We start from the raw sequence: 16,608 nt of genomic DNA on the forward strand, positions 1-16,608 counted from the left end.
GTCCCCCCTGGGAGATATCTGACCTCTACTATGGGCATACAGGTGATAGAAATGTAACTCTCTACCTACCTGTATGGCCATAGTAGAGGTCTGATGGGGGTCTGTCCCCCCTGGGAGATATCTGACCTCTACTATGGGCATACAGGTGATAGAAATGTAACTCTATACCTACCTGTATGGCCCATAGTAGAGGTCTGATGGGAATCTGTCCCCCCTGGGAGATATCTGACCTCTACTATGGGCATACAGGTGATAGAAATGTAACTCTATACCTACCTGTATGGCCATAGTAGAGGTCTGATGGGGGTCTGTCCCCCCTGGGAGATATCTGACCTCTACTATGGGCATACAGGTGATAGAAATGTAACTCTATACCTACCTGTATGGCCATAGTAGAGGTCTGATGGGGGTCTGTCCCCCCTGGGAGATATCTGACCTCTACTATGGGCATACAGGTGATAGAAATGTAACTCTATACCTACCTGTATGGCCATAGTAGAGGTCTGATGAGAATCTGTCCCCCCTGGGAGATATCTGACCTCTACTATGGACATACAGGTGATAGAAATGTAACTCTATACCTACCTGTATGGCCCATAGTAGAGGTCTGATGGGAATCTGTCCCCCCTGGGAGATATCTGACCTCTACTATGGGTATACAGGTGATAGAAATGTAACTCTATACCTACCTGTATGGCCATAGTAGAGGTCTGATGGGAATCTGTCCCCCCTGGGAGATATCTGACCTCTACTATGGACATACAGGTGATAGAAATGTAACTCTATACCTACCTGTATGGCCCATAGTAGAGGTCTGATGGGAATCTGTCCCCCCTGGGAGATATCTGACCTCTACTATGGGTATACAGGTGATAGAAATGTAACTCTCTACCTACCTGTATGGCCATAGTAGAGGTCTGATGGGAGTCTGTCCCCCCTGGGGGATATCTGACCTCTACTATGGGCATACAGGTGATAGAAATGTAACTCTATACCTACCTGTATGGCCATAGTAGAGGTCTGATGAGAATCTGTCCCCCCTGGGAGATATCTGACCTCTACTATGGACATACAGGTGATAGAAATGTAACTCTATACCTACCTGTATGGCCCATAGTAGAGGTCTGATGGGAGTCTGTCCCCCCTGGGAGATATCTGACCTCTACTATGGACGTACAGGTGATAGAAATGTAACTCTATACCTACCTGTATGGCCCATAGTAGAGGTCTGATGGGAGTCTGTCCCCCCTGGGAGATATCTGACCTCTACTATGGACGTACAGGTGATAGAAATGTAACTCTATATCTACCTGTATGGCCATAGTAGAGGTCTGATGGGAATCTGTCCCCCCTGGGGGATATCTGACCTCTACTATGGACATACAGGTGATAGAAATGTAACTCTATACCTACCTGTATGGCCCATAGTAGAGGTCTGATGGGAGTCTGTCCCCCCTGGGAGATATCTGACCTCTACTATGGACATACAGGTGATAGAAATGTAACTCTATACCTACCTGTATGGCCATAGTAGAGGTCTGATGGGGGTCTGTCCCCCCTGGGAGATATCTGACCTCTACTATGGACATACAGGTGATAGAAATGTAACTCTATACCTACCTGTATGGCCATAGTAGAGGTCTGATGGGAATCTGTCCCCCCTGGGGGATATCTGACCTCTACTATGGACATACAGGTGATAGAAATGTAACTCTATACCTACCTGTATGGCCATAGTAGAGGTCTGATGGGAGTCTGTCCCTCCTGGGAGATATCAGACCTCTACTATGGACATACAGGTGATAGAAATGTAACTCTATACCTACCTGTATGGCCATAGTAGAGGTCTGATGGGAATCTGTCCCCCCTGGGAGATATCTGACCTCTACTATGGACATACAGGTGATTGAAATGTGAATCTATACCTACCTGTATGGCCCATATTACAGGTCTGCTTTGTAATAGTTTTTATTAAATTAGTATTGGCATGCTTCCCGTCCGGGAGACGTGAAGAAATCCCCGCCTATTAGCTTCCTTTCCATATTTTCCCCCCTCCCCTGCACAGGGCCCTGTGAGGCTAAGTGCCCACGATGCAGAAATGCTGCATATTTTTTCCGCTTCTCCCTGGCAGGAAAAACGCATGTGTGGCGCCCCTGAGGGTTCAGTCGCCACAGAGGTACTGCACCTCACCCAGAGGTGTGGTGTCTCCTTCTCTCAGGTAAAGAGGGAGTGCTGCCCGGGACCCCAACACCTGCATCCATCACTACACTGCTCCAGGCCGGCTGGAGGGGCAAGATGCACTGTGTTTCCTGCTGAGCCCTGTTCCTGGCTGGAGTGGGGAGAACCCAAAGGTAGGGGGAACTAGTAGTGGGTGTGGGTGGAGGAAGCAGTTTAGGGGAGCACTTTGACAGTAGGTATATAAAGGGAAGCCATTTTAGGGTGGCAGGAGAGTCAGTAAGAGGAGAGAGTGTAGACAGTCTGGGAGCAGAGTCTCTTAGGAGCTCTGCTCCACAAGTAGGGCCCAGTCCTAGAGGCGCAGGAGGGGAGCAGAGGAGTAGGCTCCGTTCTAGTAAAGGGATCCTAGGGGGTACGGCGAGTGCAGGACAGCACCCGTACGCCCCGAATCTGTCAGAAGACAGAGGGATCGTAGCCCGCAAGAAGGGGACCGGCCCCTGGACCAGTCGTGTAACTTCAAGTCTCGGCTGGAAAAACCAGAGGTTTCTGGCTTTCATAGTTCAGTTGCCAAAGCCTCATTCTGGTCTCCGTGAGGGTCAAGCAGGTCCAGGAACTCCAGTAAGACAGGAGGGACTTCAGAGCACCCGAGCGGGATTGAGAGTGGGCAGCGCAGAGCAGGAGGGAGAAAGACCCAGCGTGAAGACGGTCTAGAGAGGAACACAAGAAAGCGGGGTTCTGCCCGGTGCTCCTAACCTGCCTGAGGAAGAACTGAGCCCCTGCCTGGTGAACGCAGCGCGACGTGGGAGGCTGACACCTGTACAGTGCACCAGTGGAACTTTCATAAGAACTGTGAGTAAAGACTCGGATGACTGCACCGTACTGCCTCCGTCCATTATTTCAGCTGCGCCATCTTTCCCCTCCTGCACTACAACGCCCAGCGCAACCAACAGCATCTACACTGCCCAGGAGCTTGCTCTACCTGTCCCTGCTGCCATAACACCAGCTCCAGAGGACTGCACCGCAGCGGCGGCTCCCTTTGGCCGCATTCCACAGGTGGCGTCACAAACACTATCCCAAAAACCCCATATAAATAATATTCCCCTTTTTCTTGACCGCCCTGGGCCACGGACCGGGCCAGCCACCGTGATATACCCCACCAGCATCCATAGGCCCGGCTACCGAGTACCCCACGGCTCTCGGGGCGTGTCAGCTTCTGGCGTCACGAACAGGATACGTGGCCATCCCGTTAACAGCACGTATTGTGTGCCTAAGGAACTGTTTTTCTACATTGAATGTGGCGCCTGCCCCAGAAGAACGGGCGCCATTATGTGCGTGATCAGAGACAACAATATGGAACCTCCCATTGTGGGCCAAGTCCCAGAATGGCGCCAAAAGCCAACCCTGCCCCTTGCAACAGTGACTGTCCGCATAGATGTGTCTGTCAAAGCAGGGAGGCCATCACAGGGAGTGACCGACAGCAGACTGCCATGGGACTGCCCCCGAAAGGGGAGGGGAGGAAGAGAGAAGGAATGGAGACAGGGTGTGGTCTTACCAAGTCTAGACAGACCGCACCTGGCAGCCAGCATGGATGGAAGCAAGTATCCAGCCTCCGCCTCTGGCCTGCGGCAACAAGCAATCCCCCTCACCCTGGAGGGGGAAGCCAGTAAATTGTCCCCGGAGGATGCGGAATTCCTCCAGAGTGAGATTCTGGAGCTGAGCCAGCAAGTAGAATGGGCCCAGCAAGCAGCGGTCACCAAGTGGAGGAGCGAGTTGTTGGAGAAATTGGCAGCACAGGATGCCAGCAGCGGCACCCCAGCCCCGGCGGAGCCCGCTGAATACCAGGAGGCTGTGTGCAGCACAGGAGCAGGTAGGAAGAAATCCCCTGTCCCGGGCGCTGCAAGCGCCGACCTGCTCCTGGGCCTCCTACACCAGCACTCCCCGTACCCCGCCATGCCCTCCCTGGAGCAGCTGCTCAGCCCGGAACCTCCACCCCCGGGCGCTGATCCTGAGGACCTTCTACTTGGTGCCCTTCGGGAACCTCCACTCCTGGGCGCTGAAGCCAGGAACCTCCTGCTCGGTTCCCTTCCAGAGCCTCCACCTCCGGCACCCGAGTGGGTGTACGGCGCGTCGGCCTTTGATTGGTCTGCCCGGTTCGAGGACCAGCAGCCATGCCCGCTACTCCCGACACCAGCGCCCCTGGTTGCCTGCCCCAGCAGAGAAGAATTTAGTTGGGACAACCGGGGGGGGGGACCTGATGGGGTTCCCGCAGGAGACCCAGGCCGAAGCCCTGCAGAGGAAGGAGTTCTGCAGGCGGGAGCTCCAGCAGCTGGAGAAGGAGCGGCGCGCTCGGCGGGCACGTTGTGAGCTACTGGAGGCCCGGAACAAGGCCGCAAAGGCTCAAGCCCATCAGGCAGAGTCTTCCCACCCCAGCCCCCGTGAAGAAGGACTCGTGGTGAAGTTTGACCTGAAGGCTGGGTGGGGCTTCAGTCGAGATCCCGACTTCGCAAGGGACATTTTTGTGAACCGGCGGGATGTGGAGCCTGAGCTGGAACAGGACCATGCCGACCGGAATCTGTACCCCAGTGACCGTGTCACTTATACTCGGTACCACGGGGAATGCGGGTGGTACACCCTACAAGTGTACCGCGTGATCGAGGGCACACCCCCGCAGGATATAGCTGATGACCTGGCTGGGTCCAGCTAGAACCAGAAGTACCCCAGGCGGGGACCCCACTACTAGTACAGTAGGTGGGACTAAAGTGTATATAGTCACCCGTAAGGGTACAGAAATTTAAAGTTGAAATAATGTTTTTCTAATAGTGTTTGCATAATTACCCGTCAGGGTACACAGACTTCAGGCTGGGGACTGTGAACAGCCAAAAACTGTTTTTGTATATAGTTTTGCGCTTCTTAAAGTGCTTCCTATTGGTTTTATATTAGCAACACAGGACCTCAGAAGAAAAACCCGTTTGCCGTGGTGGAAGATGTGGTCCAGCACCAGAATCACCTATGCCCTGCAGCCACGCCCAGGGCCTACGTTGAGGGTTTGCGGACGGGTCCCTCATGCTGCTACTTTTGCACCTGTTTAAAAAGTAAAAAGGACATCCAGTTACAGAATGTTATTAAAAATGTTTTTATAGTGTAACAATAACCTGTAACGTTCAAGAAAAAATGCCTCCCAAAAAGGGAAGAAATGTTATGTTTTATAATCTTATATGTGATGCATCTAAAAGTTTGCATGTCTGTAATATACCCTGTTTTGCTCAGTTCCAGCCCGCGGACGTGCTGTGTTTTACCAGGGGGGAGTGTGGCGCCCCTGAGGGTTCAGTCGCCACAGAGGTACTGCACCTCACCCAGAGGTGTGGTGTCTCCCTTCTCTCAGGTAATGTTATGATCTGCTACAGGGACTAAGGAAAGACAGGAGATCTGTCACTACAATAGAACTAAACTAGATCCCTACGATGTAACGGGGAACCTGATCCTGCGATCAGACCCGCTAAAGTCCTCGGCTAGTCTGTACGAAGACCTATAGATGTGAGGGAGGGATCCCTACAAGAACTAGGGACTGGGATAAGTTTGGACACCTCCTAGCAGAAATAGTAGCAGTCAAAGACAAACACACAACAAAAAGCATAGAGGTCAGAAGACCTAGCAAAACTAACAGAGAACGGCAACAGAGCACCAAGCTAGCTCAAGAGTAGTAAATACAATGAAGTCCAGCAAGGCCAGGAGGGCGGAGCCGGATTAAATAGGCAAAAATGGTCATGTGACCAGCAAACTAAAAAAAAACTAACAGGAGAGTTCTAACAGTACCCCCTCTTCTAAGAGGATCCTCCGGATCCCCTAGGCCCAGGCTTACCAGGAAACCTCCTGTGAAAAGCTCTGACAAGTCTGGAAGCAGAAACATCATCCGCCCTCACCCATGAGTTATCCTCAGGTCCGAAACCCTTCCAAGCGACGAGATACTGCAAACTCCCTCTATACCGTCTAGAATTTAGGATGCGGGAAATTTCATATTCCCCGTCCTCCACCACCGGAGGAACAGTGGCAGAGGCGTCACCATCCGTCACATCAGCTTTTTTCAACAGAGAAACATGAAACACCGGGTTAATCTTCCAGGACGTAGGAACCTCCAACCTAACAGCAGATTGGTTAACTATCTGAAGCACCTTAAAGGGCCCTACGAACTTGGGACCCAATTTTTTAGAAGGAATCCTCAATCGCAGATTCTTAGAGGACAACCAAACCATGTCACCAACAGCAAACAAAACCTCTTGCCGTTTCCTATCAAAGTACGTCTTAGATTTTTTGTTAGCCTCCTGAAGATTACCACGCACATCCGTCCAAACTCTCTCCAAATCACCGGAAAAACTCTCCTCCTCAGGCACAGCCGAAACCAATTTGGAGAATGACCCAAAAGACGGATGTCTCCCAGAACAACAAAAAAAAGGCGAACACCCAGCAGAAGAGGATGTATGGTTGTTAAGAGCAAATTCAGCAAGTGGCAGAAACTCAGACCACCCCTCTTGATTGTCTGCCACAAAACAACGCAAGAACTGCTCAACATCCTGGTTCTTCCTTTCTGTCTGGCCATTAGACTCAGGATGATATCCGGATGAAAACGACAAATGAACTCCCAACCTGTCACAAAAGGCACGCCAAAAACGAGCCACGAACTGAGGTCCCCTATCAGAAACAATGTCAGTAGGAACACCATGTAGTCTGACAATTTCCTTGACAAAGGCCTTAGCGAGTGTCTTAGCGCAAGGCAGTTTGATGAAGGGAACCAAGTGACACATCTTGCTAAAACGGTCCACGACCACCCAGATGACCGTGAAACCTTCAGAGGGGGGAAGGTCAGTAATAAAGTCCATAGCCAGATGTGTCCAAGGTGCACTAGGAACCTCCAGAGGGCAAAGCAACCCCGCAGCAGGAGCATGCGAAGACTTGGATCTAGCACACACAGTACATTGACGCACCCACTTAATGACTTCCTTCTGCCATCCAGGCCACCAAAAACTGCGACTCACAAGTCTCTTGGTCTCAGAAATTCCTGGATGACCTGCCAACCGAGACTCATGACACTCAACAAACAAATCTCTCCTAAAGGTCCTAGGCACAAACAACCTCCCATGGGGAGTGTTAGATGGGGCATTCTCCTGAGCTTTAAGAATCTCATCCTCCAAAACGGAGTCCAAAGCAGCAATCTCAACACCTTCTTGTAAAATGCTCTCCTCTTCCTCCTCAACACCGACCATGGAAGAAAAGCTGCGAGACAAAGCATCCGCTTTAACATTCTTGGTACCCGGGATGTAAGTAACGGAAAAATTAAACCGCGAGAAAAAAAGTGCCCACCTAGCCTGACGGGCATTCAAGCGCTTGGCAGCATCAAGATAGATCAGATTTTTATGATCAGTGAAAACCTGAATGGGAAATTCAGCACCTTCCAAGAGATGACGCCAGTGTTCAAATGCGAGTTTAATCGCCAGCAATTCCCGATTAACAATATCGTAATTAAGTTCAGTCTCAGAAAATTTTTTTGAAAAAAAGGCACAGGGATGTAATCCATCCTTGTTTTCCTGAGACAACACCGCACCGACCCCCACCGAAGAAGCATCAACCTCAACCAAAAACGGCTTAGTCACATCAGGCTGCATAAGGATGGGAGCAGAGGTGAACCTCTCCTTTAGAAACACAAAAGCTTCAATGGCCTCAGAAGTCCACTGAACCGCATCAGCACCTTTCCTGGTGAGATCGGTCAGAGGTTTGACAATAATAGAAAAATTTTTTATGAATTTTCTGTAATAATTGGCGAAACCCAAAAACCTCTGTATCGATTTCAAACCAATAGGCCTAGGCCATTCCTGCACAGCCTGAACCTTAACCGGATCCATCTCAAAACCCTCGCTGGAGATAATGTAACCCAAAAAACTAATTCTCTGTACAGCGAACTCACATTTCTCCAGCTTAGCAAAAAGTGAATTGTCCATTAATAACTTTAATACCTCACGTACACTCCGCCAATGAGACTCCAGATCCGGCGAATAAATCAAAATGTCATCCAAATACACAACCACATTTTTACCAATCAAAGGTCTAAGGATGTCATTAATCAGATTCTGAAAAAATGCAGGAGCATTAGTAAGACCAAAAGGCATCACCAGATTCTCAAAATGACCCACAGGAGTGTTAAAAGCAGTCTTCCATTCATCACCCTCCTTCATGCGCAACAGATTGTATGCCCCCTTAAGGTCAATTTTAGAGAACCACTTGGCCCCCAATAACTGGTTAAACAGATCAGGAATCAATGGCAGTGGGTAAGGATTGCGTACAGTAATTTTGTTAATCTCACGAAAATCCAGACAAGGACGTAAACCGCCGTCCTTTTTTTTTACAAAAAAAAATCCAACCGCCACAGGAGACTTAGAGGGCCTAATGTGACCGGCGGCCAAACTTGTCTGTATGTATTCCTCCAAAGCCTTCCTCTCAGGAATAGTAAGGTTAAATAAACGACTTTTAGGAAGAGTCGCTCCAGGGACAAATTCAATAGAACAATCATAGTCTCTATGGGGAGGCAAAACCTGCGACTCCTCCTCAGAAAAAACTCTCCAAAAATCCTGAATAGGAACAGGCAATTCTCCCCTATCCAAAGCTGCAATACGCCCGTTACAACACTTGTCATAACATTTATGGCTCCAGGATTTAATTTCACTGGTAGACCAATCCAGTACAGGATTGTGAAATTTTAACCAGGGCAATCCCAATATTACTGGAGAAGGCAAATTATTCAATACCACCAAATCCAAATTCTCTTGATGAATGCCATTAATAGTGAGGGGAAATTCACAGACCTTATGAGTAACACTCTTCAAGGGAGAGTCATCGACAGAAACCACAGCAATAGGGAATGACAAAGTTTTAGGTTCTAATCTAAGTTTTTCCAAGAATCCCCCATCAATCACATTCAGAGTAGAACCACAATCCACAAATACCCAAAATTCAATTAATTCATCCTGAGCAGCAGTAGTGGCAGATAGGAATACTCCCTTAGAATTTAAACAGGCAATACGGGCATAACTGACCATTTTTTTTTCTTTCTTCATACGAAGCACACAGTTCTTAATAAAATGACCAGAATTTCCGCAATAGAAGCACAAGCCTTCAGAAAGCCTGCAGTCTTTTTCCTGAGAGCGGGGTGCCATCGCTCCAATCTCCATCGGCTCTCCATTGTCAGCACAGACCCTCTCAGGACTCGGAGCTGACATAGCAGAGGATTTGCTCTCATTAACCCTTGCACGCAGTCTCCTGTCCACCCGTATAGCTAATTACATTGCCTCCTGCAAGTTTCCAGGTGTGGGATAAGCAATCAGTAAATCCTTAACCCTTTCACCTAGCCCTGCAAGAAACAAGCTTTTCAAAGCTGAATCGTTCCACCCCACCTGGGCAGACCACCGACGGAAGTGAGAACAATATTTTTCCACATTACCTGATCCCTGCCTCAAACGTCTCAATTCAGACTCAGCAGATGAGACACGATCAGGATCATCGTACAGCAAACCCAAAGCAGAAAAAAAAACTATCCACTAAAGCACGGATCACTAGGTTGGAGAGAGAAGGCCCATCCCTGAGGATCTTTGCGCAAAAGTGACATTATGATCCCTATGCGCTGTGATTCATCACCAGAGTATCCGGGTCTCAAACGAAAATACAATAAACAAGCATTTTTAAAAGAAAAAAAATCTTGTTGTTCGCCAAAAAATAAATCAGGCAGACGTACCTTTGGTTCCACAAAATGCGCTCCAGAACAGCTACTCACGTGTTGTTGGAGCTTGGCCACCTCCAGAGAGAGTCCCTGCAAGCGTTGAGCCAAATCTTGAACCGAGACCATGATGGAAACTGGAGGTCTTTCCTTAGAGAAAATTTTCTGGCTGGACTTACTGTTATGATCTGCTACAGGGACTAAGGAAAGACAGGATATCTGTCCCTACAATAGAACTAAACTAGATCCCTACGATGTAACGGGGAACCTGATCCTGCGATCAGACCCGCTAAAGTCCTCGGCTAGTCTGTACGAAGACCTATAGATGTGAGGGAGGGATCCCTACAAGAACTAGGGACTGGGATAAGTTTGGACACCTCCTAGCAGAAATAGTAGCAGTCAAAGACAAACACACAACAAAAAGCATAGAGGTCAGAAGACCTAGCAAAACTAACAGAGAACGGCAACAGAGCACCAAGCTAGCTCAAGAGTAGTAAATACAATGAAGTCCAGCAAGGCCAGGAGGGCGGAGCCGGATTAAATAGGCAAAAATGGTCATGTGACCAGCAAACTAAAAAAAACCTAACAGGAGAGTTCTAACAGGTAAGGAGGGAGTGCTGCCTGGAACCCCAACACTACACTACTCCAGGCCGGCTGGAAGGGCAAGATGCAATGTGTTTCCTGCTGAGCCCTGTCCCTGGCTGAAGTGGGGGGAACCAGTAGTGGGTGTGGGTGGAGGAAGCAGTTTAGGGGAGCACTTTGACAGTAGGTATATAAAGGAAAGCCATTTTAGGGTGGCAAGAGAGTCAGTTAGAGGAGAGAGTGTAGACAGTCAGGGAGCAGAGTCTCTTTAGGAGCAATGCTCCACAAGTAGGGCCAAGTCCTAGAGGCCCAGGAGGGGAGCAGAGGAGTAGGCTCTGTTCTAGTAAAGGGATCCTAGGGGGTACGGCGAGTGCAAGACGGCCCCCGTACGCCCCGAATCTGTCAGAAGACAGAGGGATCGTAGGCCAAAAGAAGGGGACCAGCCCCTGGACCAGTCGTGTAACTTCAAGTCTCGGCTGGAAAAACCGGAGGCTTCTGGCTTATATAGTTCAGTTGCCAAAGCCTCATTCTAATCTCCGTGAGGGTCAAGCAGGTCCAGGAACTCCAGTAAGACAGGAGGGACTTCAGAGCACCCGAGCGGGACTGTGAGTGGGGAAGAGCAGGGCAGGAGGGAGAAGACCCAGCGTGAAGACGGTCTAGAGAGGAACACAAGAAAGCGGGGTTCCGTCAGGTGCTCCTAATCTGCCTGAGGAAGTGCTGAACCCCTGCCTGGTGAACGCAGCGCGACGTGGGAGGTCGACAACTGTACAGTGCACCAGTGGAACTGTCATAAGAAGTGTGAGTAAAGACTTGGATGACTGCACCGTACTGCCTCCGTCCATTATTTCAGCTGCGCCATCTTTCCCCCTCCTGCACTACAACGCTCAGCGCAACCAACAGCATCTACACTGCCCTGGAGTTTGCTCTACCTCTGGAAGGCCACACCACCCCTGCTGCCGTAACATCAGCTCCAGGGGACTGCTCCGCAGCGGCGGCTCCACATAGCCACAGTTCACAGGTGGCGTCACGAACACTATCCCTAAAACCCCATATAAATAATATTCACCTTTTTGTTGACCGCTCTGCGCCACGGACCGGGCCAGCCACCGTGATATCCCCCACCAGCATCCATAGGCCCGGCTGCCGAGTACCCCACGGCTCTGGGGGCGTGTCACATGCGGTTTTTACATGCGTTTTTCCTGCCAGGGACATGCGGATGTGAAGCGTTCTTCACATGCATTTCCACATGCGGGTTATCAAGCGATTTTAGCATCACTTGGAAAGTGCTTGACAGCTCGGTCACACTATATAAATCCATGCAATATTTGAGAAGAAAAGAAGACCTGTATCTAAGCAGTGATCACCATTAGTAATCAAGGTACATCCAATAAACAGTACAAATGACCCGAATGAAAAAATACACAAATTTTATTTCAAATTAACTAGACACATATACACAATGGACACACCCGCAAGAAACGTTAAAACACAATTAAAAATGAAGTGGAACCATCCACTCCCTATAGGACCCTCTACTTCAGAAACCTTCCATGATTTGACCTGGTTGTATATACATGATTGTACACATCAATAGATTTATACAGACTATATAAAGCATCTGTGATGGTCAATATTGCACCAGCTCGGTGTGTGAAAAAAGAGAAGACCATTCAAATTTGGTGCAGCAGACAACACCTAAAAGAGGTTCAATAATCCTGGAAAAATTAGCATGAATGTGAACACATCTACTTGACCTAATACTCCACATGCGAGGTGGTAGGACAACTTGAACAATATTGTGTCCCCACCTCAGGTAACCCTGGCAGACTCAAAATGAGTCACTCAGATCAGCCAAGGGAAAATGGCCACACTGAATACATGCTGTTTACGTGGAGAGCGCTGCACCAGCAAAATACAAACCAAACCAGTCGAGAACTGCACGTCACATAGCCCTGTGCAGGGGAGGGTTTGGGGATATGGAAATAAAGCTAAGCTAATAGGTCGGGGATTTCTTTGTGTCCCCCTGAAGGGAAGCTTGCCAAAATGAATTTAATAAAAAGCTATTACAAAGCAAGTAGACCTCTAATATGGGACATACAGGTAAGTATAGATTCACATTTCTATCACCTGTACGGCCCATATTAGAGGTCAGATAGGTCCCAGGGGGTGACAGATTCCCTTTAAGGATGGACTGAAGAGGTGCAAGTGTTTCAGAGAGGCTACAGAGCAGGAGGTTGCAGTAGTCCTGGCGGGAGATGATGAGGGCACTAACATTTTAGTAGATTGAGGGTTGAGGAAAGGACAAATTCTGGAAATGTTTCTGAGTTGGAGGTGGCGAGAGCTTGGATGTTGGGTGTGAAGGTCGGGCAGAGTCGAGGGTTACTGTGAGGCAGCGGACATCCGGTAGTGTGTGGAGCGCGGTGTTATTTATTGTGATCGATCAGGTTTGGGAGTTAGGAGTGATGGAGGAAAGATGATGAGTTCAGTTTTGTCCACATTAACCTTTACGAAGCACGAGGAAGAGGAGGATGTGACTTGGGCTACGTTCCCACAATCAGGCTATAGCAGCGCTTTGGACCCAGCGTATATTCGCTGCTTTTAATACATTCTATTGGGGAGACTAGCGACTCCGCAACAGAGATTGCCATGCTGCGGTTCATAAATCAGCGCCGCCGGTGAGATTACACAGCCTCGAATAGAAGCACAGCGGGCAGGAGATTTCTATTGTTATGGTAAATATTTATACTTTGCTTTATTATTTTAGACAAGAATTATACACTCAGACACTGGCTGTGTGTTATTTTCTTTCTCCGATTCATCGTATTTATTTTATTTATCTAAATGGAACCAAAAATGGCTGACAGATTTAGAGATAATTTGTTATCTCAATCCAAATTAGCTCTTCTTGGAAGGGCTACCACGATATTACATGGTGCCGAAAACCGGGATGGTTAACTGGACCTCTGTGACCCGACTGCACGGATCTCTCCCGTAAATCACTGAAAATAATTCCGTGGTGAGTAACCCTTTGTGTTACAAAGCTTCAGTGCTTTCTGGTGGTCCAAGACGGGTACCTAGTGGTCCTAAAAGACCATTCTTATCAAACCTCTGCCATTGTTTGGATTTTCTGTGTACGATTGAACTTATAGAGTTATAAGATAATTTGTTGTGTATTATGTGCTTCAGTGTGATTTTAGATACACACATGTGGTCAAAATTTTTGGTACCTGTTACGCTCGCACCCGGACTGACTGGCGTGAGCGTGATTAGTGATCCCACTGTACCATGAACCGAGGAGTGCCTGGAGGGGCGTAACTAAGTATCAACCCGATCCGACCAAGGTCGCACGGCGGCTTAGTCGACTCCGTGGACCAAGGAGGAACCGAGCAGAGGGACCAGGTGCGACTCCAGGTCAGACCCCGGTCACAGTTGTTGACCCACACCGGGGAATGCAGGAACAGGCAGGTTAGACTGGCATACAGGCAGGTGGGTATTGGCAAGTACGGCAGGTATGCTGACAGGTGGGTACTGGCAAGTACGGCTGGTATGCAGACAGGTGGGCACTGGCAAGCACGGCTGGTATGCAGACAGGTGGGCACTGGCAAGCACGCCTGGTATGCAGACAGGTGGGCACTGGCAAGCATGGCTGGTATGCAGACAGGGAGATACTGGCAAGCACGGCTGGAGTGCAGACCAGGAGGTACTAGCATGTTGGAGCGCAGGCTGGATAGGATCCAGTACAGACTGGGAGACAGGTACAGAGCCACAGATGCGGTAGACAAGCAGAGTAAAGGGAAACCGCCGGAGGACAAGGCAGAGCAGAGCGGAACCGCCGGAGAGGTGAACAAAGCAGAGCAGAGAGAAACCGCCAGAGCGGTGGGCAAGTCAAAGCAGAGGGAAACCGCAGGAGCGGTGGGCAAGTCAGAGCAGAGGGAAACCGCCGGAGCGGTGAGCAAGTCTGAGCAGAGGAAAACCGCCGGAGCGGTGGGCAAGTCAGAGCAGAGGGAAACCGCCGGAGCGGTGAGCAAGTCTGAGCAGAGGGAAACCGCCGGAGCGGTGGGCAAGTCAGAGCAGAGGGAAACCGCCGGAGCGGTGGGCAAGACAGAGCGGAGCGAAACCGCAGGTGCGGTGGACAAGGCAGAGAGGACAGGGCTTTGTTCACATGGAACAGACTGGAAAATACAGGAAGATACGGAGGAAGGAAAAAGGGACAAACAGAACCAGATACACACAAGGTACTTCCTATGAAGTAGCGAGTGGACACAAAACTCACAAACAGAAGTACAGAGACAACGAGTTGGAGTTAGGTGCAGGTTCAGATACTGCAGGAAAAGGAAAGGTACGGACATAGAGACAAACAGGTAACAGGCTAGGATACAGTTCAGAGAGGAACTGCTACTGCAAGAGATACAAGAACGAGCCTGGGAATACAGCACCCAGAGTGGCGGCAACAGACTAGAAGTCACAGGTAACAGGCCTGGGTATACAGCCCCCAGAGTGGCGGAAACAGACTAGAAGTCACAGGTAACAGGCCTGGGAATACAGGCCCAAGAGTAGCGGAAACAGACTAGAAGTCAGAGATAACAGGTCTGGGAATGCAGCCCCCAGAGTGCCGGAAACAGACTAGAAGTCAGAAACTTCCGGTTAGTCCGAGGCCTTCACTTGCCACGGAGATAGTCATGGTCATCTGTGGAGAGGAAACACGTCAAGTGCAGCCTCTCCTACAGGCCTAATGTCTTTGGGATTCTCCAACCTTTGCTGGACAAAGACCGTCAGGGGGTCCCAAACCACCGCAGCAGGACCGCAATCCGATTTTGTGACTGAGTTCTGGCCTCCATTTTAAGGCATCACCCTCTAGGTAGGACATCATGAATGCTACTTTAACCCGATCAATAGGAAAATAGTGAGCATAGAACTTGAAATGCAGCATGCATTGCTCCACAAATGCACGGCTTCGTTTTGGATCCCCATAGTACCGTGGTGGATCCGCAGGAACGAGTGCTGATAGATCCATTTGGGCTGGTGCATAAATCGCCTGGGCCATAGCTTGACAAAAAAAAAATATATATATATATTTTTTTGGTGCACGTATTCTCCAGACAAGGATTCAAAATGTCTCTGAGAGCGAAAGGCCATGGGGCTCAACGGGAACCATGGCCTGAGCAAACTGTTACGCTCGCGCCCGGACTGACTGGCGTGAGCGTGATTAGTGATCAGAGCAGAGGGAAACCGCCGGAGCGGTGGGCAAGTCAGAGCAGAGAGAAACCGCCGGAGCGGTGGGCAAGACAGAGCGGAGAGAAACCGCAGGTGCGGTGGACAAGGCAGAGAGGACAGGGCTCTGTTCACATGGAACAGACTGGAAAATACAGGAAGATACGGAGGAAGGAAAAAGGGACAAGCAGAACCAGATACACACAAGGTACTTCCTATGAAGTAGCGAGTGGACACAAAACTCACAAACAGAAGTACAGAGACAACGAGTTGGAGTTAGGTGCAGGTTCAGATACTGCAGGAAAAGGGAAGGTACGGACATAGAGACAAACAGGTAACAGGCTAGGATACAGTTCAGAGAGGAACTGCTACTGCAAGAGATACAAGAACGAGCCTGGGAATACAGCCCCCAGAGTGGCGGAAACAGACTAGAAGTCAGAGATAACAGGTCTGGGAATGTAGCCCCCAGATTGGCGGAAACAGACTAGAAGTCAGAGATAACAGGACAGGACCTGACAATACAGTTGCAAAGACAAACTGAGTGAAGGTGTTGCTCAGGCCCCTCCTTCTGGGTGGAGGGGGTTTAAATATCCAGTGACTCACAGCAATAGGCTGGAGACGCATTAGGGGTACGCCCACAGCAGGTATAAGAATCAGGAAGTAACCGGGCCGCCGCCCTAAGCAGTCAGTCAAGGGACATGCACACAGCATGAACTGGAGCAAGGTTTGTAGGCTGGACTGACAGGTAAGATTGCGGTCTTGCATAGTGGGATGTGGTGCACTATGCAAGCACGCCGCCAGGGATGTTACAGTACCCCTCGTTTAATGAAAGAAAAACCCACAATGGTCACAGAAATAACTTGAATCTGACAAAAGTAATA

General features: G+C 49.5%; 1 protein-coding gene across 1 annotated transcript in view; it reads left to right on the forward strand.

The window, feature by feature from the left end:
* The first annotated feature begins 3,759 nt into the window (after positions 1–3,759).
* Positions 3,760–16,608, forward strand: part of SCTR (secretin receptor) — a 333,777-nt gene continuing 320,928 nt past the window's right edge. Inside the window, 1 exon segment of the mRNA XM_073646134.1 lies at positions 3,760–3,874. Coding sequence (XP_073502235.1) covers positions 3,760–3,874 — 115 coding nt within the window.

The sequence above is a fragment of the Phyllobates terribilis genome, unplaced genomic scaffold (assembly GCF_046119375.1).
Source record: "Phyllobates terribilis strain yellow unplaced genomic scaffold, ASM4611937v1 Scaffold_9__5_contigs__length_417890890, whole genome shotgun sequence".
Taxonomy (NCBI): domain Eukaryota; kingdom Metazoa; phylum Chordata; class Amphibia; order Anura; family Dendrobatidae; genus Phyllobates; species Phyllobates terribilis.